We start from the raw sequence: 24,752 nt of genomic DNA, 5'->3' as shown, positions 1-24,752 counted from the left end.
CTAGCACACTGGCAGAGGGGACGACATCTACCAACAGTGGTGCAGCTGGTGAAGCTGCACTACCCTCACATCGCCAGAGACCCCGACTTCCATCCTGATCCCAGGTGCTGTCTGTGTGGAGTTTTTCACATTCTCCTTGTGACCGCCTGGGTTTTCTCCGGGTGCTTCGGTTTCCTCCCACATCCCAAAGACGTGTGGTTTTGTAGGTTAACTGGCCAATGAAAATTGCCCCTGGTGTGCAGAAGGTAGATGGGAAAGTAGGATAGCATAGAACTAGTGTGAACGGGTTGGCGTGGACTCAGTGGGCTGAAGGGCCCGTTTCCATGCCGTATCACTAAAATAAGGATTTCAGGCAGAATCTTTCTTGGTTGCCAGATTCAATTTTTCTTACTGGCTATGGCAAGTATATTCACTGACTTGTGAGACAGCACATTCCTGCCTCCCTTATACTCTAAAATAAAGCCCCAAGATTGAGCTAGAACTTCCACTGTTAAGTGCTTCAGGTTCAGTTACAAACAACATTAAACCTCTGGTGATGTGGTCTAGCATGGTTCACCTGTCTCAAGTGTAGGAAGGAACTGCAGATAAACACAAAATGCTGGCGTAACACGGCAGGACAGGCAGCATCTCTGAAGAAAAAGAATAGGTGACGTTTCGGGTCGAGGGACTGAAGAAGAGTCACGACCCAAAACGTCATCTATTCCTTTTCTCCAGCGATGCTGCTTGACCTGCTGTTTTTCTCCAGCATTTTGTATCTATCTTCACCTGACATCCTGGGGTTATGAATTTGGCAAGAATTTTGACCAGCATCAGGCACTTAAGTCTCTCATCCCAACAAAATCTATCCAGTCTGAAGGGTCCCCACCCAAAACATCGGCAATTCATGATCTCCAAATATGCTGCCTAGCCAACTGAGATCCTCCAGCACTTCGTGTTCTATACAAGATTCCGGCATCTGCAGTTCCTTGTGTCTCCAAAATCTATCCTTATGGTGTAAGCTTAACAAGTGAATATAATCAAGCTATTTGCTGAAGGACCACACAGTTGCCAATAGTGAGGCAAAGAAAACTGGGGTCACACGAGAGGTGAGTATTGTCATTGATTATTGTCATGTGTACCGAGACACAGTGAACATTTTTATTTTGCATGCCATCCAGGTAAATCATACCAAACATGAATACATCAAATAGTGCAAAAGAAAAAATAAACAGTACAAAATATAGTGTTACAGCAACAAAAGAAGTGCAGACAAAAAAGTGTACAGGCCACAACAAGATAGATTGGAAGATATGAATTATTTGAAGAATCCAATGATCAAAGTGCTGTGATCAAAGGGTTACAGCAATTATAAGAGACAAGCCCATGAAGGGATTTATATCATATGATGATTTTTATGCTGCGTTAAAAGAGATAATAAAGGCAAACATTTTTCCAATGGACCATCCAAAAATATTGGGATTCCACTATTGTTTAAAAATATGATTAACTTGCAATTAATATTTTTAATATTTCAATGCCCTAATAATACCAAACCACATAGAAAAAGGAGGATGTATTTACAATTGTACCAATGAATGTATAGTTATATCTGGAAACAAATATAAACAAGAAAAAAAGTGCCAAGATAGTTAATCAAGCTTTGCCGTTATTATGGTAAATATTACGAGAACAAATGGAATATTTCACTAGAGGTAAATTGATGAAAAGGGTTAATAATGCACAGAAAGGGAACAACAGGCAGCTTATGCACATTGACAAATATCCCTTTTTGTTTGGTGTCTGGGCAGTTTACAATCAACATGTCACTACAGTTATACATTGGGAATTTGTGCATCAGTGATGTTCATTCAAGATTCAAGATTCAAGAGTTTATTGTCATGTGTCCCTGATAGGACAATGAAATTCTTGCTTTGCTTCAGCACAAGAGAACATAGTAGGCATGACTACAGAACAGATCAGTGTGTCCATTTACCATTGTATAAATATATACACACATGAATAAATAAACTGATAAAGTGCAAATAACAGATAATGGGTTGTTAATGTTCAGAGTTTTGTCCGAGCCAAGTTTAATAACCTGATGGCTGTGGGGAGGTAGCTAATCCTGAACCTGGTCGTTGCAGTCTTCAGGCTCCTGGACCTTCTACCTGAAGGTGGCGGGGTGATGAGTGTGTGGCCAGGATGATGTGGGTCCTTAATGATGCTGCCAGCCTTTTTGAGGCAGCGACTGTGGTAGATCCCCTCGATGGAAGGGAGGTCAGAGCCGATGATGGACTGGGCAGTGTTTACTACTTTTTGTAGTCTTTTCCTCTCCAGGGCGCTCAAGTTGCCGAACCAAGCCACGATGCAACCGGTCAGCATGCTCTCTACTGTGCACCTGCAGAAGTTAGAGAGAGTCTTCCTTGGCAAAACAACTCTCCGTAATCTTCTCAGGAAGTAGAGGCGCTGATGTGCTTTCTTAATAATAGCATCAGTGTTCATAAAGCTATGTCAGTTACAGCTCAATATTTCCAAGCTGTGAAACAATGATTATAATGCTGATCCGATGATTCACTCTGTAAAGTATATTGTAGTGTTTTGCTGCATTTATGTTCAATCTCCGTGGGAGTGCATTCCACACTGATGTAATCTTCTGACCTTTCAAAGATTCATTTTACTGGGTCCCAGAGGGGGGTGAAAAAAAACACCCACAATTCTTGCCAAGCAAATGAGACCTTGTGTGGGAGTGGAGAAAATCCACACAAAATACGGTAAAACTCTGGTAATTCAGGACCCGAAGATTTTGGTAGTGCTAGATTAGCAGATTTCCAAGAATGGTGGAGGTTACCCAAATACGGTAAACTTTCCAGAAAACCCAACAACTTGAAATATGCAAGTTCTTCAGGATCCTCCCTCTGGGTGCATATCTACTCCTAATCACACTCCGCATCCTGGCCACATCAGATCCACAGCCCAAATTCTGGCCCAGGTGGCATTCCAGGCCACCAGATCTGGCCTCACACTGAAAACTAATGGGAAAGCCAGATGCCAGGCCATCTGGATTTCCAAATGATCAGATGACTAATGAATAGGTATGTTACAAAACTTACCTTCAACGGCGCTGCAGTTCTGCCACTGGCTGTGTGCGCGATTTTGGCGCCTTTGAGGGGGGGGCGGGGTTAAAACGCGTTTTTTTCCTACCTTGTCCTGGATTATATATTGTTGCAAAGCTTTTGCTGAAGAATTGTTCCGACGGCCGTTCTGTGTATTTTTTTTAATCGCCCGACAAGTTCAGCGCTGGAGTAATTTTAAAATCAGCTTCTATAGCCGTCAACGGGGACGGATTTCAGGTACGGGACAGGTAAAGGAAAGCTGTTTATTTTATGTATAAAAATGCTCCTTAAGATGCCTTTAATTCACATTTTACGTTGCGAAACGGTGATTTTTTCCCCATACGAACCGGCAGTATTTTTCCTGCCGATATGGGGTTTAAATTCACCGCAACGTTCCAAATGATCACGTTCCAGAAAAACCCACTCGCAAGATGATTTAAATGGCCATTAATTTACAGGTATTAAACACTAAATTCCTTCCATTTGGCCTATAAATCCATGACAATGAGATTTTAAAATTATGTTATATTGCGAATTCTTGTGTGAAAGTTATTTGGACACAGGCTATTTAAAAATGTTAATCTATTCTTAAGAAATTGATAGATGTTTATATCTAGTAATTGAATTTTGTAATTAGCTACAATTAGGTAACTAACTAATTATATGCTTTAATTTCAAGTCATCTAAGTAAGATTGTTTCATATTTGTTTCAGAATGCTTCAATCTACAATAACTGAAAATTTATTTCAGTTCTCTTAATTTTTAAGAAGGTTATGGGCTTTTGACTGTCCTCGATCACAGCTTTTGAGTTAAGTCAATGGAAAAGCAATAGGGAACAATATGCTAATGGCCATAACTTTTTTAATACTGAAGATATGAAAGTGAATTAAGTGTCAAATTAAACTTATTTTTATGCTTTATCTGATGGGATAAATTAGACTTGATTTTGTAACATTGCTAAAATGAACGGAGCTTTACTGCATATTGAGATCCCACAAGTTGGTGGCTTGTACACTCACTCCTGAATAGCAACTGTATATGTATATGGCTTAACATTGTTCTTGATCATAGCCTTCCTTATGGAAACTATAGACGAAGGCAGACGTTCACCCACACATTGGGAGACATTTCAAAAAGAACCTTGAGTTATTCATTCACTTACCTTCGACCAGGCAAATGCAGAGCAGCAATGGCAGTCAATCACACTGACACCCATTTTTAACATAGGAATATAGAATATAGGAACATAACAATTCTAGATTTGAGCACCATAATGACACAGTGCTGATGCCTCGTTGTGATCTCTTGACCTCCTGTGCTATCTGTGCGGGGTTTGCATGCTCTCCCTGTGAACTTATGGGTTTCCTGCAGGATACTTCCATTTCCTCCCACTTCTCAAAGATGTGCTGGTGAACTGGCGGTTGTAAATAATCTTGAGTGTAGGTGGTGGTTGGAAAACCAGGATCGAGTTCATGGACAATTGTTAGGGACCAAGTTTTTTTATCATTTAAAAATAAATTGGATAGTTATATGGACGGGAAAGGAATGGAGGGTTATGGTCTGAGCGCAGGTATATGGGACTAGGGGAGAATACGTGTTCGGCACGGACTAGAAGGGTCGAGATGGCCTGTTTCCGTGCTGTAATTGTTATATGGTTATAAGTTAGAAATAAGTAAGTGGGGAGGGGGGGGGGTGGAGGGAATGTGACTGCTCTAGGGGCTGGTGTACATGAGATGGGCTGCATAGCTACATTTAATGTTGTATAGAAGTAGCACAGAAAATATTTTTCAAAACATTTGCTCATTTTGTATGTGCAATCGTGCATCATTTCCAACAATTTCTAATAATTTTCAACAATTTCCTACTATCTGCTATTAAAACTTGTGTAAAACTTCCAATGTGCGTGCCCTCCAGTTGTGGCATTGTGCTGGAGTGAGTGGACTTCTGGAATGAATCGCACAATATTTCTGTTGTCACCCCCTACCCCCCCCCCCCCCAGTACGGTTCTTACCCATTTCTGCAGAGTCCGTCTCAATCTCCTGTTCCTCAGCCACATCTTGCATCAAGTAAGTCTCATCGTCGTAAACTAGTATCTGCGCAGCATAGCCCTGGTCAAGCCTGGCAGTGAGAACTGGCTCTACAATCACTGCAGGGTATGCTGGACCCGTCTCTACATCCTGCAGGGCAAGGTAGCAGAAAACAAGAGCAGAATTTTTTTTTAAAAGGGCATCATTATGATACGTGTTAGGGAGGAACTGCAGATGCTGGTTTAAACCGAAGACAGACACAAAAGGCTGGAGTAACTCAGTTAGTCAGACAGCATCTCTGAAGATGCTGCAGGGTATGCTGGACTTGCTACCTTGCTGCAGGTATGCTACCTTGCCCTGCAGGATGTAATTTTGAGTATAGAAGTTGGGATGTAATGTTAAATTTGTACAAGGCATTGGTGAGGCCAATTCTGGAGTATGGTGTACAATTTTGGTCGCCTAATTATAGGAAGGATGTCAACAAAATAGAGAGAGTACAGAGGAGATTTACTAGAATGTTGCCTGGGTTTCAGCAACTAAGTTACAGAGAAAGGTTGAACAAGTTAGGGCTTTATTCTTTGGAGCGCAGAAGGTTAAGGGGGGACTTGATAGAGGTTTTTAAAATGATGAGAGGGATAGACAGAGTTGACGTGGAAAAGCTTTTCCCACTGAGAGTAGGGAAGATTCAAACAAGGGGACATGACTTGAGAATTAAGGGACTGAAGTTTAGGGGTAACATGAGGGGGAACTTCTTTACTCAGAGAGTGGTAGCTGTGTGGAATGAGCTTCCAGTGAAGGTGGTGGAGGCAGGTTCGTTTTTATCATTTAAAAATAAATTGGATAGTTATATGGATGGGAAAGGAATGGAGGGTTATGGTCTGAGCGCAGGTATATGGGACTAGGGGAGATTATGTGTTCGGCACGGACTAGAAGGGTCGAGATGGCCTGTTTCCGTGCTGTAATTGTTATATGGTTATATGGTATATGTAGAGACGGGTCCAGCATACCCTGCAATATCTGCTGAGTTAGCTGCTGAGTTACTTCAGCCTTTTGTGTCTGTCATCATTATGTTTTCCTGCATAGTTTTTCTTAAATGGCTCTGATTGTTTACATTGTCGTGCACTTTGTGATACCTGTCATTGAAAACATTTCTAATCTGGTTATCTTTGTGCGATGGTAACACAAGCAAAGGTGGTAGTCACAAAAGGTGCTCCAGTTTCAATTTCTCTATTCAATGTTCCCGATGCATTGGAACCAAGTCCCATGAGGGGAAACAACAAGGATAACCCAGACATGTCTTACATCTTGACTCTACGCTTTGGATGGAACAAAACTCATTGACACCAACAACTAAAGATAAAAGAAAAAAATCTTGTAAAATTGACCAGATTAGTTACAGAAATTGGAACTTTAAGATCTATATGTACATTGATTTAATTAAAAACCAAAAGCTAGACCAAGTGCAGACCCGTTGGGTCTGTTTCCCCAACGGCGTTTGGGGGGGGGGGGGGGCTGTGGCATCACACTCACATTAACCACCCCCCAAACACACAGGTGGGGGGAGGGGGGGGTGTGAAGAGGGGAGAGGAGGAGGAGGAAACGGGACAGATTTGGGAGGGAAAGGAGAGCGGGGTAGGGGGTGAGAGAGGGGGATGGGGAGAGAGATGTGGGGGAGGGGGGGATAGGGAGGGTGGGGAGGAGGGAAGGAGGGGGAGAGGGGTGGGGGGAGAGAGGGCAAAGAGTGGGGAGGGAGAGTGGAGGGGGAAGGGAGGAGAGAAGTGGAAGAGTGGTGAGGGAGGGGTAGGGGGAGTGGTGAACAGGCACCAACTACCTTCTGTGGCAGTGAATTCCAGAGATTCACCACTCTCTGTGAAAAATGTTGGGATGGGAGGGGGAGGAGAGGGAGAGGGGTGAAGAGAGGGAGAGGGGGAGGAGAGAGAGATGTGGAGGGGAGAGAGATGTGGGGGGGGGATGGGAGGGAAGAGGAGGAAGTTTGGAGGGTGGTGGGAGGGGGAAAAATGTGGAGGGAGGGGCGAAGCGTGTGGCAGCGGATGGGGGAGCAGAGAGAGGGTGGGGTGAGAAGGAGGGGAAATGAGTGGGGAGCGGATAGTGGGAGGGGGAGGAGGAGTGGACAGAGTTTTGGAGGGTCAAGATTGGTAGGGGAAGGGGTGGGGGGAGAGATGGGGAGGGAAGGAGGGGAGAGAGAGGGGTGGGGAGGGATGAGCAAGTGAAGAGTAAGAGTGGAGGGGAGGGGTAGGTGAGTGGTGGAAGAGGGACAGAGGGGTAGGGGAAGGGGGTGGGGGGAGAGAGGGAAGGGGGTGGGGTAGAGAGGGAATGGGGGTGGGGGAGAGAGGGATGGGTGGGAGTGGGAGAGGGGTGAGGAGAGGGAAACATAGAAATTAGGTGCAGGAGTAGGCCATTTGGCCCCTCGAGCCTGCACCGCCATTCAATATGATCATGGCTGATCATCCAACTCAGTATCCTGTACCTGCCTTCTCGCCATACCCCCTGATCCCTTTAGCCACAAGGGCCACATCTAACTCCCTCTTAAATATAGCCAATGAACTGGCCTCAACTACCTTCTGTGGCAGACAATTCCAGAGATTTGCCACTCTCTGTGTGAAAAATGTTTTTCTCATCTCGGTCCTAAAAGATTTCCCCCTTATCCTTAAACTGTGACCCCTTGTTCTGGACTTCCCCAACATCGGGAACAATCTTCCTGCATCTAGCCTGTCCAACCCCTTAAAAAGTTTGTACATTTCTATAAGATCCCCCCTCAATCTTCTAAATTCTAGCGAGTACAAGCCGAGTCTATCCAGTCTTTCTTCATATGAAAGTCCAGACATCCCAGGAATCAGTCTGGTTAACCTTCTCTGTACTCCCTCTGTGGCAAGAATGTATTTGGCAAGGGAGATGGAGAGGGGGGAGGAGAGAGGGGTGGGGGAGGGGAAGAGAGAGGGGAGGGGGAGAGAGGTGTGGGGGAGGGGGGAGGGAGGCGAGGAGGGAGATGGGGTAGGGGGTAGAGGGGGAAGAGTGTGGATGGAGGGGGAGGAGTGGGGAGGGGGAAGGGGGTGGGGGACGGGGGTCGGGGACAGAAGGGGGTGTGGGGAGGGGGGTGGGGGAGAGAGGGAAGGGGGTGGGGGAGGGAAGGGGGTGGGGGAGAGAGGGATGGGGTGGGAGGAGGAGGGGGAGGAGAGGTAGAGGGGTGAGGAGAGGGAGATTGAGAAGGGGAGGAGAGAAGGATGTGGAGGGGGAGAGAAGGATGGGGAGGGGGAGAGAGGGATGGGGGAGGGGGAGAGAGGTGTGGGGAGGGGGGGCGGAGGGAGATGGGGCAGGGGAGGGAGGGGGAAGAGTGTGGAGGGAGGGGGAGGGGTGGGGAGAGAGGGGAGAGAGGGGAAACAGTGGGGAGGGATAGTGAAAAGGGGAGGGGGAGGGACAGTCCATCTCCCTCTCTCCTCCCCTTCTCAATCTCCCTCTCCTCACCCCTCTACCTCTCCTCCCCCTCCTCCTCCCACCCCATCCCTCTCTCCCCCACCCCCTTCCCTCACACACGTGATGACACAGGCTGCGGGGGTGGGGCTGGGGCTGCTGCAAAGGCATATGTAAATGGATCCATTCCGATTGGACATATGTGAACATTGGGCATTGTGACATCACACGATGGAACGTTCACCAGGGGCTGGGGCTGGGGCTGCTTCTATGGGTGAGAAGCCAGTTTTTTTTTTTATATTGGGGGGGGGGGGGGGGGGGGGGAGAAGGATTTGATTAAAAATGTGTACATAAACACGACGAAATGTAATCAGGAGTGGATACTTAGAAAGAAAAGTGAAATCTCTACCGAAATGGAAAAAATCTCGGCGATTCTGCGTCTGGTTTCGGCGTAGCAACGAATCAAAGGCTGGCAGGCAGCCGGACGGACGGAGGCCGGACGGACGGCGGCAGGCACACAGTTTTATATAATAACTAGACCAAGTGCAGACCCGTTGGGTCTGTTTCCCCAACGGCGTTTGCGGGGAGGGGGCTGCGGCATCACACTCACATTTACCACCCCCCCAAACACACTGCCACAGAAGGTAGTTGAGGAAGAAGAGGGGCTGGAGGGGAGAGGAGGAGGAGGAAACGGGACAGATTTGGGAGAGAAAGGAGAGCGGGGTAGGGGGTGAGAGAGGGGGATGGGGAGAGAGATGTGGGGGAGGGGGAGATGGGGAGGAGGGAGGGAGGGGGAGAGGGGTGGGGGGAAAGAGGGAAAGAGTGGGGAGGGAGAGTGGAGGGGGAAGGGGGGAGAGATGGAAGAGTGGGGAGGGAGGAGAGGGATAGGGGGAGTGATGGAAGAGGGACAGAGGGGTAGGAGGAAGGGGGCGGGTGGAGAGAGGGAAGGGGGTGGGGTAGAGAGGGAAGGGGGGTGGGGGAGAGAGGGATGGATGGAAGAGGGAGAGGGGTGAGGAGAGGGAGACATAGAAACATAGAAATTAAGTGCAGGAGTAGGCCATTCGGCCCTTCGAGCCTGCACCACCATTCAATATGATCATGGCTGATCATCCAACTCAGTATCATGTACCTGCCTTCTCTCCATACCCCCTGATCCCTTTAGCCACAGGGGCCACATCTAACTCCCTCTTAAATATAGCCAATGAACAGGCCTCAACTACCTTCTGCGCCAGTGAATTCCAGAGATTCACCACTCTCTGTGTGAAAAATGTTTTTCTCATCTCGGTTCTAAAAGATTTACCCCTTATCCTTAAACTGTGACCCCTTGTTCTGGACTGCCCCAACATCTGGAACAATCTTCCTGCATCTAGCCTGTCCAACCCCTTAAGAATTTTGTAAGTTTCTATAAGATACCCCCTCAATCTTCTAAAATCTAGCGAGTACAAGCCGAGTCTATCCAGTCTTTATTCATATGAAAGTCCTGACATCCCAGGAATCAGTCTGGTGAACCTTCTCTGTACTCCCTCTATGGCAAGAATGTCTTTGAGCATTGGGCATTGTGACATCACACGATGGAACTGGGCCAGGGGCTGGGGCTCCTGCAAAGGCATATGTAAATGAATCCATTCCGATTGGACATATGTGAACATTGGGCATTGTGACATCACATAATGGAACGTTCACCATGGGCTGGGGCTGGGGCTGCTTCTATGGGTGAGAAGCCAGTTTTTTTTTGGAAATATTGGGGGGGGAGGGGGGGGAGAAGGATTTGATTAAAAATGTGTACATAAACACGACGAAATGTAATCATGAGCGGATACTTTGAAAGAAAAGTGAAATCTCTACCGAAATGGAAAAGATCTCGGCGATTCCGCGTCTGGTTTCGGCGTAGCAAGGAATCCAAGGAAGAAAGGCAGCCGGCATTTTAGATGAGAATTTCTATTGCAGATTCCAAATAGTCTTCAACTTTTTGTTTTACTTCGGAGTCACGTGAGTGACTACGTGAAGAAGACCCCGTCCAGCCGCATGCACGTCATTACGTCAGCCGCATGGCGCAGCGACCGATTAGGAGGTGCAGCGCTCCTCCAGCGTTAAGTTTAAACCTTCAGGTAAGTTTTGTATTATCTTACCAGGTTCTGATTTTTGCAGGAACCTCTTTTTACAGGGGTTTTCCTGCTGGATATTGTCACAAAGCCGACGAGGGAAATCGGCTATGGGCTGTGGGGAAACCCCGGTTCCGACCGCGGAAGCGGGTAGCCGGCGTATGTTGGGTTCGCGATCCCAGTCACTGACAATGCGGTCAGTGGCTTCCAGAAAGGAAGGGAGTCTGCTGTGGTTCCCATGGAGGGGTAAATCCAGGAGGAACGCGGCATCACCACCAGAGTCGCTGACAGCAGCTCCCAGACCGCAGTGGTACCCAGGACATGGGGTAAAACCAATAATAAATCGGTCAGCCCTATGAACTCGGACGAGTCGGGGCGGGAGGGTCCCCTCCGGTAATAAATAATATATTTTTTGACAGTTGTCCAGGATGGAGCTCCTAATGGAGAGGATGCTCCACCTAGATACACTCCAACAGCAGGAGTTGTGTCAGCGCCGGCCTATGGGAGAGCCCGCGCCAGCAGCACCTGGGATAGGGCTGCTTAAGGTCTCCCTCTTGGAGGAGGAGAGCATGTCGGGTCAGTATAATTCTGACGCCGAGTCTGTGGCAGCGCCGGCCTATGGGAGAGCCCGCGCCAGCAGCGCCTGGGACAGGGCTGTTTCATGTCTCCCTCTTGGGGGAGAGCATGCCGGGTCAGTATAATTCTGACGCCGAATCTGAGGGTATAGCCGTGGAGCATACCCCAAGGGATGAAGGGCATGTGTCAGAGGTACCATTCCTGGCAGCAAGGTTTGCCATCCCAAGAGAAGTGTTCCATCCTGGTGTAGGCCCGGTGGAAGGGCCATATCAGCGCAGGTGTCTGGGGCCTGTTCAGGGCTGCCTACGATTCACCCTCTTTGAGGAGGGGAGTGCAAGTGGTCAGTATGTAACTGACTTCAAATTCTAAAAAACATGTGTGCCGGCAGTGAACAGCGCTATCAGGGGGACATTAGAGCCAGCCGCCGAAACTTCTATTCAGGTAAGACCTATTCAACAGGCAAAACCTGGAGGACGAAGCAAAAGTTGTCGGACCAATGAAGATACCAACAACGAGCAAAGCTTCATCATTTCGGCGACAACACACCCCACGGCTTTACCGGCAATAAGCGGTTCACTGAAGCTGGTGGCAGCATGAAAGCTGGGCAGAGGTTCCATGCATGGGGTAAGTGGACCACTTACAAGTTGGTAATATTTACACTTGGTTGTACAATACACAAATGGTTAAGACATTGTCATCTACTTAGCGGCATCTAACCATGTAAAACTGAATTATGCTAGCATTCCAAGCAGGTCTGGAATTGGGTTTTGAGGCAGGTTCAGTATTTTGGCCAGGATTGCCTTCGAGACAGGCCCGGAAATATGGGCAGAGTTGCCTTTCGAGTCAGGCTCAGAATTGTGGCCAGAATTGTCTTTTGAGACAGGCTCAGAATTATGGCCAGAGTTGTCTTTCGAGGCAGGCTCAGAATTATGGCCAGAGTTGCCTTTAGAGGCAGGCTCAGAATTATGAGGTAGGCTCAGTATTATGGCCAGGATTGTCTTTCAAGACAGGTTCGGAGATCGGGTCAGAGTTGTCGTTCAAGGCAGGCACAAAATGATGGCAGGCGTGGCCTGTTCATTATGAAAGATGGAAAATGTCGTTTAACACGATAGATTTTCCGAATAGGAAACTTCGTTACTGACTAGCAACTGATTTCATATTTACAGCGATCACCGGAGATATTTGAAATTGCTATGATGAGGCAATAATAACAGTAATGATAACAGTAAAGCATTGCAAAGGGACTACTCAGTTCAAAAATCACTTGTTATATCTTGTCTGGATGATATTTTAACGCTGTATTTTGCTAAAATTAACTGTTTCAGCCTCAAACTATGTTTGAGAATTGGGCTCCTCTATCCAGTTAAATTTAAGTTGTTACCAAATAGACTTGTTGGTCATGGGGATTTACCTTTAACTATTGATTGGCCTATGACTCCGCCCTGGGGCAAGAGATTGGAGTTAATAGAAACCGGTAACAGCCTTGTTGTTATAAAACAGCCTTCTATTTATCAAGAGTAATTGCCAATATAGCAGCTGCGATTCAGCTGTGCAAGAGGGAGAACTGACATCGTGCAAAGTGGCAACCTCTCAAGTGCCATGTAGGTCATTGTTAACACACCTATGCGTTAACTCCCAGCTGAAGCTACCAAAGTCACAATGATGGACAAACAGTATTCAGCATGGTTCCAGTAGTTTGGTCAGTAAAAGAATTTTCAGTTATATTGCAAACTGATGCTAAAGGCTCTACCGTGGAAAATTGCGAATGTCATCTCTAAAGTTTGGAGGTGGAGGAGATTTGCATGAGTTGCCAATTCTTCAGTTATTGGTATCAACTATCTATAGACACTAGGTGCATTCTATGGGGAGTGATTGAGCGAATATGCATAATCTGCATGCTCAACTTCAAGTTGATACACTATGGTGGTGGCATATGTCAGTTACATGGGTGCAATCAAATAAAAATATCCTGTAATAGTTTATCTAATACATTTGCCACTGGTGTACAGATCAATGACAACACAGAATGGGTGTTCAATCACACAGTATTTATGAAATTCTGGTTCAATGGAACACCGAATATCGATATGTTATTTTCATGCTTATTCACCAGTTGCAAAAATATGTGCCATAACAGTGGCGAGAGATACATTCTCGCTACAAGGAGGAGGAATGGTCGTTATGTCTTCCTCCATTTTGCCTCATCAGTCGGGTCTTCAAATAAAGTCATCAAGATCCCGCTTGAAGGTTTTTCCTACTATCTGACTGGCCTATGCAGCTTTGATTCCCGCTTTTGTAAGGAATAATAATACAACCTTATACGGTTATTCTAAACATAAACTTTGCTGGTTCAGCCTGTGGCTCGGGAAACCAGCCTTTGCATGATAACATCAATTTATGACTTGCAGATTCTGAATAGACTGCCCTACGGCTTCGGTTGTCATGTATGTGTTCACTCCAGAGTGCTGGGATAGCACCAAAAAAGTAGTACATTTCATCTTCAGGAGATGGGAAGTGTTTTGTTTAATGCTAATATTACATTTAATACGGTACAGATTACTGATGTCTTGGAGTTCATTTTAAATGGTCTTTTGACAATAATTGAGTTATAGGGCCATTGACTATGCCCAACGTGCTTTCTCATCATGTTTGCTGCAGGAAACGAAACCCACTCTGTCGGGTTTCACCCCGGATATCGAGTTTGTAAAGGATATCTTTAACACAAGTTCTCCCAGGACAAGTACAGGACAGTATGGAATATTGACATTGTGTTAACACTACTTCACCAGGGGGCTCCAGCTACATTCTTAGCTTTGGCCGGCTCTCATAAGGTAGCTATCCTTATGGCGCTGGTTTCAGCGCAACGGGTTCAGTCGCTACATAATTGCGACGAGACAGGATGATTACATCTGTAAATAAAATATATAATATTTTATGTTTATGATTTAATTAAGCAGAGCAGAAGGGGAGTCAGGTTTCAAACTAGTTCATGGCATACCCAGGGACCTTCAGTTATGAGAGGGCACACATATACAACATATGTCAAGGTTTCCGAGAGCCTTCGAGGCTCTGAACTAGCAATGCTTGTCAGTTACAAAAAACGTTATAAAAGGTATCCATTCAGACCATCTCCAGGTGATAAAACGGGGTTTGGTTTATGCAGGAGTAGATACTGATTTTCCAAATCGCACTCCACCAGGGCTGTTACAACATCAGCAGCAAGGGTATTTACGTTCCGCGGGACCACATCCTAACGGCCGAAGCATGGTCAAACGAACGAACTTTCCAAACATTTTATAATAACCCATTGCCAGACCAGGGGTATTTGCCAACTCTATTTTAGGTTCTATTTATAGTTTCCATCCAGATGAGAGGGGTTACTATTATTATTACTTGTTCATTAAACAGCATCAGCATGTTTAAGTCTATGTCATGTCTGTATGCATTATGAATGTTCCCCTCATCTGTCAATGACGCAGTTGTGGTTGTGTAGACTTGTTTCTCATGGCATGAAATCACAGAGCTTTGAAATCTTCACATAGTCACTCACTTGACTCCGAAGTAAAATTAAACGAGAACTTACCAGTTTGAAGATTGATCTTTATTTTATGAGGAGTTGCGATGAGGGGTTACGTGCCCTCCACTCCCACCCTCTCTCACAAAAGTTATCTGGTAGTTCTAGGTTTCTGGTCTTACTATTATACTTCAATTACTGTTATTTGTGATTTCACACCGCTGCTTTGAAGATTGACGCGCATGCGGCTGGACGGGGTCTTCTTCACATAATCCCTCATCGTAACTCCTCATAAAATAAAGATCAAACTTCAAACTGGTAAGTTCTCGGTTAATCTTACTATTTTAGCTCATGAGCTCAATAGGCCTCATCTGCTTCAAGGATACAGAAAGGCAAATGGATACAAATATATTCAGTGTCCTCAATTCTTCATACCATTCAAATCTTCCAAAAAAAACCCCACATGAATGATAGGCACAGGACAAGGACAGAATTTGAACCAACTTCCCTTGTTTAATAGCAAAGATAGACACAACATACTGGAGTAACTCAGCGGGACAGGCAGTATCTCTGGAGAGAAGGTGACGTTTTGGGTCGAGGCCCTTCTTGAGACAGTCTCGACCCGAAAAGTTCCTCTTCGCAGTGATGCTGCCTGTTCCGCTGAGTTACTCCAGTATTTTGTGTCAATCCCTAGTTTGAAAGCCAGGCAACATTCACACTCACCTGCTTCTGTGTAGTTTCATACGAAAGCATTGGACTAGTAAAACAAACATTCCTGCAATTCATATTTTCATATTTATAAAAACAATAACATCTATTAATTCACAAGGTACAGAATATTACAACAGCATGAAATATTACAACAAAAAACATTGTTTTTATAGATGAGATTTCTATTTCAAGAAGAATGAAACAAAATATGTTTATATTTTGAGTTCCACCAGGTGGCCATGGACTTATTGCTTGTGATGCTGCCTGAAGAACTGATTGAATGTCCACACTGAAAAAAATGCATAGTGTCGCAATGTTTGGATACAGACATTATGGGCTGAAGGGCCTGTTCTTGTGCTATACTATTGTATGTTCTGGGTTCTATTTCATCAGTTGCATACACATAACCCACAGTCATTTCTGTTTAAAGTATCCAAAGAGTTATCTACATCTAAGATTCATCAATTAAAGAATAATACAACTTGGATTGTTATATCATAAACATAGAAAAGTTGCTCACTCTATTCAGTATGCTTTATGTGATTGCATGTGGTACAAAATGGGTACCAGGTGAGCAGATTTGCAGATTGAAAACAGTGAACAGGACTCTCCCTCTAGGGAACTGAGGTTGAGTGGGAAGAAAGTCATTGGTCAAGTCTATTACAAATCTGAAAGTTAAATGGAAGCTGTGCTTGTACTGCCTCTTAAAAGGAAGCAGAAAATGACACAACTGAATCTCAACCCACGGTTTTGTCTGGAGACTTATCTGGAGATTTATCAGTTTCAAATAAAAACCTGATGTTTCTCTGTTTTAGCTATAACTACCAAGTGCTCAAAGTCATGGTTCAATAGTGGAGGGAGCTCCATTTTTCCCCCCAAAGAGAAACTGAAAAGGAAGCTGTTGATCACTGGATTCTGAAATGTTCTCAACTTCCCATGAAGCAAGAGGTATTTTTCAGCAAAATCACATCCACACAGCAAAAAAAAGAGTGGATAACGAAGGGGGCCCTGGGCAGGCCTGGCTCGCCGCTAATAACCCTTTGACATACATTTTGTAACTGTCGGAGCCAGAAACGTGGCAACTCTTGTGTATTGCCTAGGTGAGGTCTTCTGGATGATTTTACCGGGTTGTAAAAAAAAACAAAGCATTTCACTGTACCTAGGTACATGTGACAATAAAGTATAATTGAACCATTGCCTAATTCTGTGATATTTATTCATGTTATTTCACTTTTCACATAAAATCCAAACCATTTTACTAACAGCTTCTTAACAAACATTGGGCATCACGGTGGCGCAGAGGTGGAGCTACTGCCTCACAGCACCAGAGACCTGGGTTTGATCCTGACTACGAGTGCTTGTCTGTACGGAGTTTGTACATTCTTCCCGTAACCTGCGTCGGTTTTCTGAGATCTTCGGTTTCCTCCCAACCTCCAAATACGTACAGGTTTGTCGGTTAATTGACTTGGTATAAATGTATAAATGAAAAATAAATTGTCCCTCTGCGTGTAAAGAGTCAATGTGCCAGGCTCGCTGGTCAGTGTGGACTCGGTTGGCCGAAGGGCCTGTTTCCACGCTGCATGTCTAAAGTAAACTAAAACTAAAAATATTTATAATGCATACAAAAACAGACATCTTTGGGACCTTCCTAATACTCATTATTTTTAAGAGAGAGATTGTGTTAGGGTCCAGTGAGAGTTAAGTAAGCAAAGTAAAGGAATTTCAAGTGTATCTGTCTACCATTATGTTTAATGGCAGCACTCTATTGTAAGTCACTCTCTCCTCTTCGACCCCCACCAAACTACTGATGAACATCTGCTGATACAAAAATGCTGAAGATTTAATAAGGAAACTCAAGGTTAAGGAGCCATTAGGAGGTAGTGACCATGTTTTAATCTACAATTTGAGAGGGAGAAGGGTAAATCGGAGGTGTTAGTATTATAGTTGAACAAAGGGGACTATGGAGGCATGATGGAGGAGCTGGCCAAAGTTGACTGGAAAGATACCCGAGCAGGGATGACAGTGGAACAACAATGGCAGGTATTTCTGGGAACAATACAGAAGGTGCAGGATCAGTTAATTCCAAAGAGGAAGAAAGATTCTAAGGGGAGTAAGGGGGCAACCGTGGCTGACAAGGGAAGTCAAGGACAGTATAAAAATAAAAGAGAAGAAGAATAACACAGCAAAGATGAGCAGGAAGCCAGAGGATTGGGTAACTTTTAAAGTGCAACAGAGAATAACTAAAAAGACAATACGGGGAGAAACGATGAGGTACGAAGATAAGCTAGCCAAGAATATGAAGGAGGATAGTAAAAGCTTATTTAGGTATGTGAAGAGGAAAAAATTAGTTAACACAAATGTGGGTCCCTTGAAGACAGAAACAGGTGAATTTATTATGGGGAACAAGTAAATTTCAGACGAGATGGGCCGAACGGCCCACTCCTGCACCTATTGTCTATCGAGTCGAACAGGTACTTTGGATCTGCCTTCACTAAGGAAGACAAACAATTTCCCAGATGTACAAGTGACCAGAGGACCTAGGGTGATGGAGGAACTTAAGAACATTAACATTAGGCAGGAAATGGAGTTGGGTAGACTGATGGGACTGAAGGCTGATAAATTCCCAGGGCCTGATGGTCTGCATCCCAGGTACTTAAGGAGGTGGCTCTAGAAACATAGACGCATTGGTGAACATTTTCCAATGTTCTTTAGATTCAGGATCAGTTCCTGGGGATTAGAGGGTAGCTAATGTTATCCCACTTTTTAAGAAAGGAGGGAGAGAGAAAACAGGGAATTATAGACCAGTTAGCCTGACATCGGTGGTGGGGAAGCTGCTGGAGTCAATTATAAAAGATGAAATAGCGGCACATTTGGATAGCAGTAACAGGATCGATCCAAGTCAGCATGGATTTACGAAGGGGAAATCATGCTTGACTAATCTTCTGGAATTTTTTGAAGATGTAACTAGGAAAATGGACAAGGGAGAGCCAGTGGATGTAGTGTACCTGGACTTTAAGAAAGCATTTGATAAGGTCCCACATAGGAGATTAGTGGGCAAAATTAGGACACATGATATTGGGGGTAGAGTGCTGACATGGATAGAGAAGTGGTTGGCAGACAGGAACCAAAGAGTAGGGATTAACGCGTCCCTTTCAGAATGGCAGGCAGTGACTAGTGGGGTACCACAAGGCTCGGTGCTGGGGCCGCAGCTATTTACAATGATAGTGGAGTGAAGGGATATGGGGAGAAGGGAGCAACGAGGTACTGATTGTGGATGATCACAACGAGGTACTGATTGTGGATGGCCTACTCCTGCACTCATTGTCTATTTGAAAACAAAAATATAAATTCCACTGACCATACACATTAGCATGAGCACAGTGTTAATATTGATTTGAAAGCCACGTCACAAATGGGGAATTTGCAAAACATACAAAGCACAATGAGTGAACCTAGTTGCATCTAACTTAAAGCAAATTAAAAAACACCATCTTTCCCCCACTGTCATATTACAATTATTGAAAATATATCCAAATTACCTACTTTGTGAAAAATTCTAAAAGATTTACAAGTTTCTGTAAAACACTTCAAAAGCACTGGAATGAATTGCGAATTCTGCCATTTTCCATTGTGCTTCTCTTGTAACATCTCAGATTGAGTCAACATTGAAATGTTTGTTGGTTTTGATTATATGGAACAAGATGGGACATGCTACACAAAAGAAGCAGAATCAGCAGCTTTGGGTTCTCGCGTGGCATTTCCCTGTTGAACCTGTAAGAGGCCAGGATTGAACGAGACAGAATTGTCTTCATTCAGCACATTGCCTAACAGTTTCTGGACAGTTTCTGCATCCACTATTGGAAACATTCAATTCACCAGTGACTGAATACACAGCTTCCACCTTCCTGATGGCACAGTGTTAAGATACTGCAAGGCTCTTTTAGAGGGCTTCACTAACAAATCTACACACATCAGATGTGAACAGGAACAAGGTCAGTTATAAACACTACATCCAATTCCTCTTAAATATCTCACCAATATCTGATATCCACCACAATACACAATGTATCCCAAAAATAGCATAATCACTGTCTGCTGCAATAAAGGTGCTTTCACCCCCTACCTCCAGTAGTTAATAAAGACTGATAATCTAATATTCCCCATACCACTTAATTTCATAACCAATAAATTAACATAAATGGGGAAAAACAGACCCTTAGCTGCAGCTGCAGTTACGAAAATAATTAGATGATTTTTATTTTGTGTTATTGATTAAGAAACAGGCCTGTAGCCTATGACATGAAAACACTTGGTCTCTGCATTTTCAGCTGAATACAGATGGCACAAGAGGCGGTAAGCTCAAAATACAGTTCCCCCTCAGCATTTGAAGCAAGGCAGGCTAGAATTAACGCTCAAGTCCTGCAATGTGACAATTTATTTCTCATCTGTTAATGGGGGCAGTGATGGCCTGCTTCAATGAACTGTCACAGTTCATGTGGTCAAAGCATTCCCAACAATATTCCCAACAACTTTGTTGGACTTTGAGTGCCAAGATTCTGGCCCAACAATGATGAAGGAACACCAATCCATTTTCAATTTAGGTGCTGTGCAGAAGAACTTGGCTGACGTGTACCAATGCATCTCCTACCCTGTTTCTTCTATGGGGTGAGGGTGGATTAGGGAGGAGTCTTTTGATTACCTTATTAATTGTTTTGCATGGCCTATAGAGACACATTATTCTCTGACTGCAGTGACAACTATTCCCAGAGAGCGAGGATTTGGTCAATTGTGTCAGCTGCCCTTGTGGCCGCCTATAAAGCGACAGAGACTAATTTTCATACATGTAATTTATACATAATCAACTTCCCCTTGCTCAATTTCTCTGGAAATATTTCCTTGTTTTTACTGAGAAAAATTGCAGTTATTTCTGTTTTAAGTTCCACTCCATTCATTAAGTACACAATTTGTTCAGCATTACCTGGTTTTGATGTATAATCAACTGACTGTAAGCTCAAGGAACTTGCTTGAAGTCAGTGCTTGCAAGTGATCATTTTATTTCTTACTTACGAATGTGAAATATTTGCACTCTTTAGACGTCAGTAACTTAACCTTGACATTTGCTGACCTCAAATTTACACGAAGAGTCGTAGCAAATTATAAACTAGAGGAGTTGGCCTTTTTGACCAGACATCCAATGCCAGATTGAAATTAATTAACATCGCTCAACAGCATTTAATTGGATTACAAAAGGTAAGCAACAACTTCCACAGAATGGTGGATAAATTGTGTAGCTTCAATGAGTACAATGGCTATGTGTGTGTGTGCGTGCGTGCGTGCGTGCGTGCGTGCGTGCGTGCGTGCGTGCGTGCGTGCGTGTGTGTGTGGCGGGTGTGTGTGTGTTTCTGTGTGTGTGTGTGACTTTAACATTCGCATATCCACACCTCATTAAATCTGGTCATTTTTCTGTACACATCTATCTATATACTTTTAAAACTTTGTTTGTGGGTGTATGCCATATTTTAGGCCTTTGATTCGTTACTCCGCCAAAACCACAGGCAAAAACGCCGAGATTTTTACCACTTTGCTAGCGATTTTACTTATACATTCGCTCATCCACTCCTCATTAAATTTAGTCATTTTTCTGTACACATTTTTAATAAAATCCTTTTCCACCCCCCCCCCCCCCACTCACTAATTTTTTCGCCTCACGTTGGCCACCTTCTCATCGCGTGCCCCGTGCGACCATAACGGCTGCTGCCGCCCGGCTCACCTCCACCCCCCCCCCCCCCCCCCCCCGGCCAGGCTCTGCCATGCTGGCGGAAGCCAAAGATCGGCTCTTCCCCCGCTGCTTTTCGCCGTCGTCGCAGACGGCCCGCACGCTTGCACTGTCCGAAAATCCCACGCGTCAACGGCCTGTCGGCCCGCAGGCGCATTGAGGGCGTACGCAGCGTCTCGACGGACTACGCAGCGTCTTGACGTCGTACGCAGCGTCTTGACGGCGTACGCCTGGCCCGCAGGCTCACTCGGCATCACGCCCGCCCACCACTCACCGTACTCGGGGTTTGAAGCGCCGAGGATGCGAGGCCTCACAGTCTCTGATGGGGCCGCTTTCACAGACTTAACACCGTGAGCGGCCCCCGCGTTTAACCAGGGCTCTGGGAACTCGGCATCTGATGGGGACGAGGAGGTTTCCAGAGGGAAGGCAGGGACAACGTAGAATCCAGCAGCAGTGGCTCCATTAATGGATTCATTCCACAGTGAGTTCAGTTCGGTAACAACCCCCCCTCTCCTCCCCCCCCCTTCTCTCCCCCTTCTCTCCTCACCCCCCCTTCTCTCTCCCCCCCTCACCCCCCCTTCTCTCACCCCCCTTCTCTCACCCCCCCTTCTCTCTCCCCCCCTTCTCTCTTCCCCCCCTTCTCCCTGCCTCTCTCCCCCCCTCACCCCTTCGCTCCTCCCATCCATACCCCCCTCACCCCTCCCCCTTCCTCCCCCTCTCACCCCCTCCCCCCTCTCACAACCTCCCTTTCCCGCCACCTCTCCCCCTCCCTTCTCCCCACCTCCCTTCTCCCCACCTCGCCCCCTCCCTTCCCCCCCACCTCTCCCCCTCCCTTTCCTCCCCTCCACCCCCCCTCTCCCAATATCTCTTGCCCCTCTCTCTGTCTCTGCCCCTCTCTCTCTTTCTCTGCCCCTTCTCTTTCTGCCCTCACTCTTTACCCCCCACCCCCACCTCCCTCTCTAGAAGCGCCTGTGAGTTGGGTGCTATGCGTCAGTAGATAGGGCCGTTATGGGGTAAAAGGAGCAAATTAATAATATTCATAATATCAAGGGGGTAGTTAGCATGTGTGCGGGGGTGGGGGGGAATAGTTAGCGTGTGTGACGCCGCATGCTGCCCCCCCTTCCCGCAATCGGGTCTGCACTTGGTTTTTGCAGTTTTCCCGCTGCAATATTTAGTTTTCAGCTTCTGGCAACTGTGCCCGACCGACCTACATCAGGGGAGAAGAGGTAAGGCGACGGGCGGGCAGGGTAAAGACGCAATGGTCCTTCCTATAGTGGACCCTGCTGCTGCTGCTCAGTCTCTGATGGGGCCACTTTCACAGACTTAACCGTGAGCGGCCCCCACGTTTAACCAGGGCTCTGGGAACTCGGCATCTGATGGGGACAAGGAGGCTTCCAGAGGGAAGGCAGGGACAACTTAGAATCCAGCAGCAGAGTGGCTCCGTTAATGGATTCATTCCACAGTGAGTTCAGTACTGTAACAACTGAACTCTCCTCCCCCCCCCTTCCTCCCCCCCCCCTTCCTCCCCCCCCTCTTCCCTCCCCACCCTCTCCCCTGTACTCTCTCTCCCCCCTCTATCTTCCCCTCCCTCCCTCCCCATTCCTTTCCCCCTCTCCCCTTCTCTCTCCCTCCTCCTTTCTCTCCCCCCTCGTCTCTCTCCCTCCTCTCTCCCCCTCCAATCTCTCTCCCCTCTCTCCCCCTCCCCTCTCCCCTCTCCCCCCCACCTCTACTACCCTCTCTCCTCCCTCCTTTCTCTCTCCCCCTCCCCCCTCCCTTCTACCCCCCTCCACATCCTATCCTCCTCCCCCTCTCCATCCTCCTATCCACCCTCCCCATCCCTCTCTACCCTCCCACCCATCTCTCCCCCTCTCCCTTCCCCCTATCCCTCTCTCCCCCTTCCCCATCCCCTCTTCACCACTCCCACATCCCCTCCCCACCCCCTATCCCTCTCTCCCCTTCCCCCCTCCCCGCTCTCCTCCCCTCCCCCGCTCTCCCTTCCCCCCGCCTCCCCTCCCCAATCTCTCCCCCATCCTCCCCTCCCCAATCTCTCCCCCATCTCCACCCTTCCTCCTCTCCCTCTCATGCCCCTCTCCTCCCTCCCCCTCTCTCCTCACCCCTCTCCTCTCCCCTCTCCCCATCTCCTCCTCCTTCCTCCCTCCCCCTCCTCCTTCCTTCCTTCCTCCCTCCCCCCTCTCTCCTCCCCCCCCCTCCCCCCCCCCCCCCCTCCGCCCCGCCCCCCCCCCCACCCCCTTCTGTCTGGAGGGATATCTACCATCCTTACCTGGCCTATACGTGACCCCAGAACCACCAATGTGGTTAACTCTCAACAACTTTCTCATTCAAGTCAATTGCGGTTGAATTATATAAATGCCAGAATGTGCACATCCCATAAATAAATGAGTCTTCACTTTGCGTTTTTGCATATTAATTGTAAGACATGGTTAGAGAGAGTTAGCAGTCACACCTCCAGTGTTGGAAACCACAGAAAAGCACGCAGATTACGTTCAAAGGTCTGAAAGTATTCAACGTGGCAGCACAAGTTATTTGTTACGTAACAAAGACAGAAAAGGGAACATAAACATAGAAGTTAATATCGGACAGAGGCATAGTTGTTTTTCAAAAGGAGAAGGGAGGCGGGACCATGCCTTCGCTGACCTGCTGCTGACGGTTCTCCATTCCATTACTGGCAAAGTCAAACACCCGGCTTCCACAGTCCACCACAGATGTCATAGCACATTCCCTGCGTCTTCACGAACAACAGGGAACAAACCTTCCTCTCATAACAGGGGGCCGAACTCAGGCTGTCCCAAAATCAAACTGACCCTTTCCTTTCCTCTTGGGCACATACAGAACCATACAGCACTCAAGAGAAGTGTTGTTCAAAAAAGGACACAATCATCATGGTGGAGCATGGGAATGAGTCCCCCTGGGGCATGCATCCTTCCTTGTTCCACTTCCTCCATTTATGACTCAAAGTAAATGTCATTCCAGTCAAACGTGGGTTCGGCAAGCAGTAACTGTACCTGCAAACGGGAGAGAAAAGCTGGTCAAGTTATTTGGCTTTTAAAGACCATGTGCAAAAGAGAAAGGTAAAACCAACACAAATACAATTTCAGGATTTTTTTCCAATTTGACACTTGGTTTAACCAAACTGGAAATGCCCATAAACTGGATAGTTTTCAACTTAAATGTTATCTAAAATTCAATGAATCAGACTTGTTGAAATTTCATTCTCAGGATGTGGAGCTGGCAAAGAAAGCAGCCTTTCTTTTAAAAAATACATGTTGAACAACAGAGGGCACCAGGGAGCAGGTCACAGCAAAGCCTACAGAATAATGAAAGGAATAGATGGAGTGGATGTGGAAAGGATGTTTCCATTGATGGGAGAGTGTAGGATACAGGTCATAGCCTCAGAATTAAAGGGCTCATTTAGAAAGGAGGTGAGGAGGAACTTCTCATTGCCACAGAGGGCTGTGGAAGACGTCAGTGGATATTTTTAAGGCAGAGATAGACAAATTCTTGATT

At 46.2% G+C, this 24,752-nt stretch overlaps 1 protein-coding gene across 2 annotated transcripts in view; it reads right to left on the bottom strand.

Annotated features, from left to right (window-relative positions):
- elf2 (E74 like ETS transcription factor 2) overlaps positions 1–24,246 on the bottom strand; it is a 160,899-nt gene extending 136,653 nt beyond the window's left edge. For both annotated transcript variants that reach the window (XM_033020640.1, XM_033020649.1), the window contains exons 1-2: positions 23,883–24,246; positions 5,104–5,269 (exon numbers count right to left, since the gene is read on the bottom strand). In XM_033020640.1, the coding sequence (XP_032876531.1) occupies positions 5,104–5,269; positions 23,883–23,957 (241 nt within the window). In that variant the 5' untranslated portion in view covers positions 23,958–24,246. The remainder of the gene's footprint in view (positions 1–5,103; positions 5,270–23,882) is intronic.
- Between the last annotated feature and the right edge of the window lie 506 nt (positions 24,247–24,752).

The sequence above is a fragment of the Amblyraja radiata genome, chromosome 1 (genome assembly GCF_010909765.2).
Source record: "Amblyraja radiata isolate CabotCenter1 chromosome 1, sAmbRad1.1.pri, whole genome shotgun sequence".
NCBI classification, from domain to species: domain Eukaryota; kingdom Metazoa; phylum Chordata; class Chondrichthyes; order Rajiformes; family Rajidae; genus Amblyraja; species Amblyraja radiata.
The sequence above is the reverse complement of the archived record's forward strand: the minus strand, read 5'-3'. Positions and strand labels throughout refer to the sequence as shown.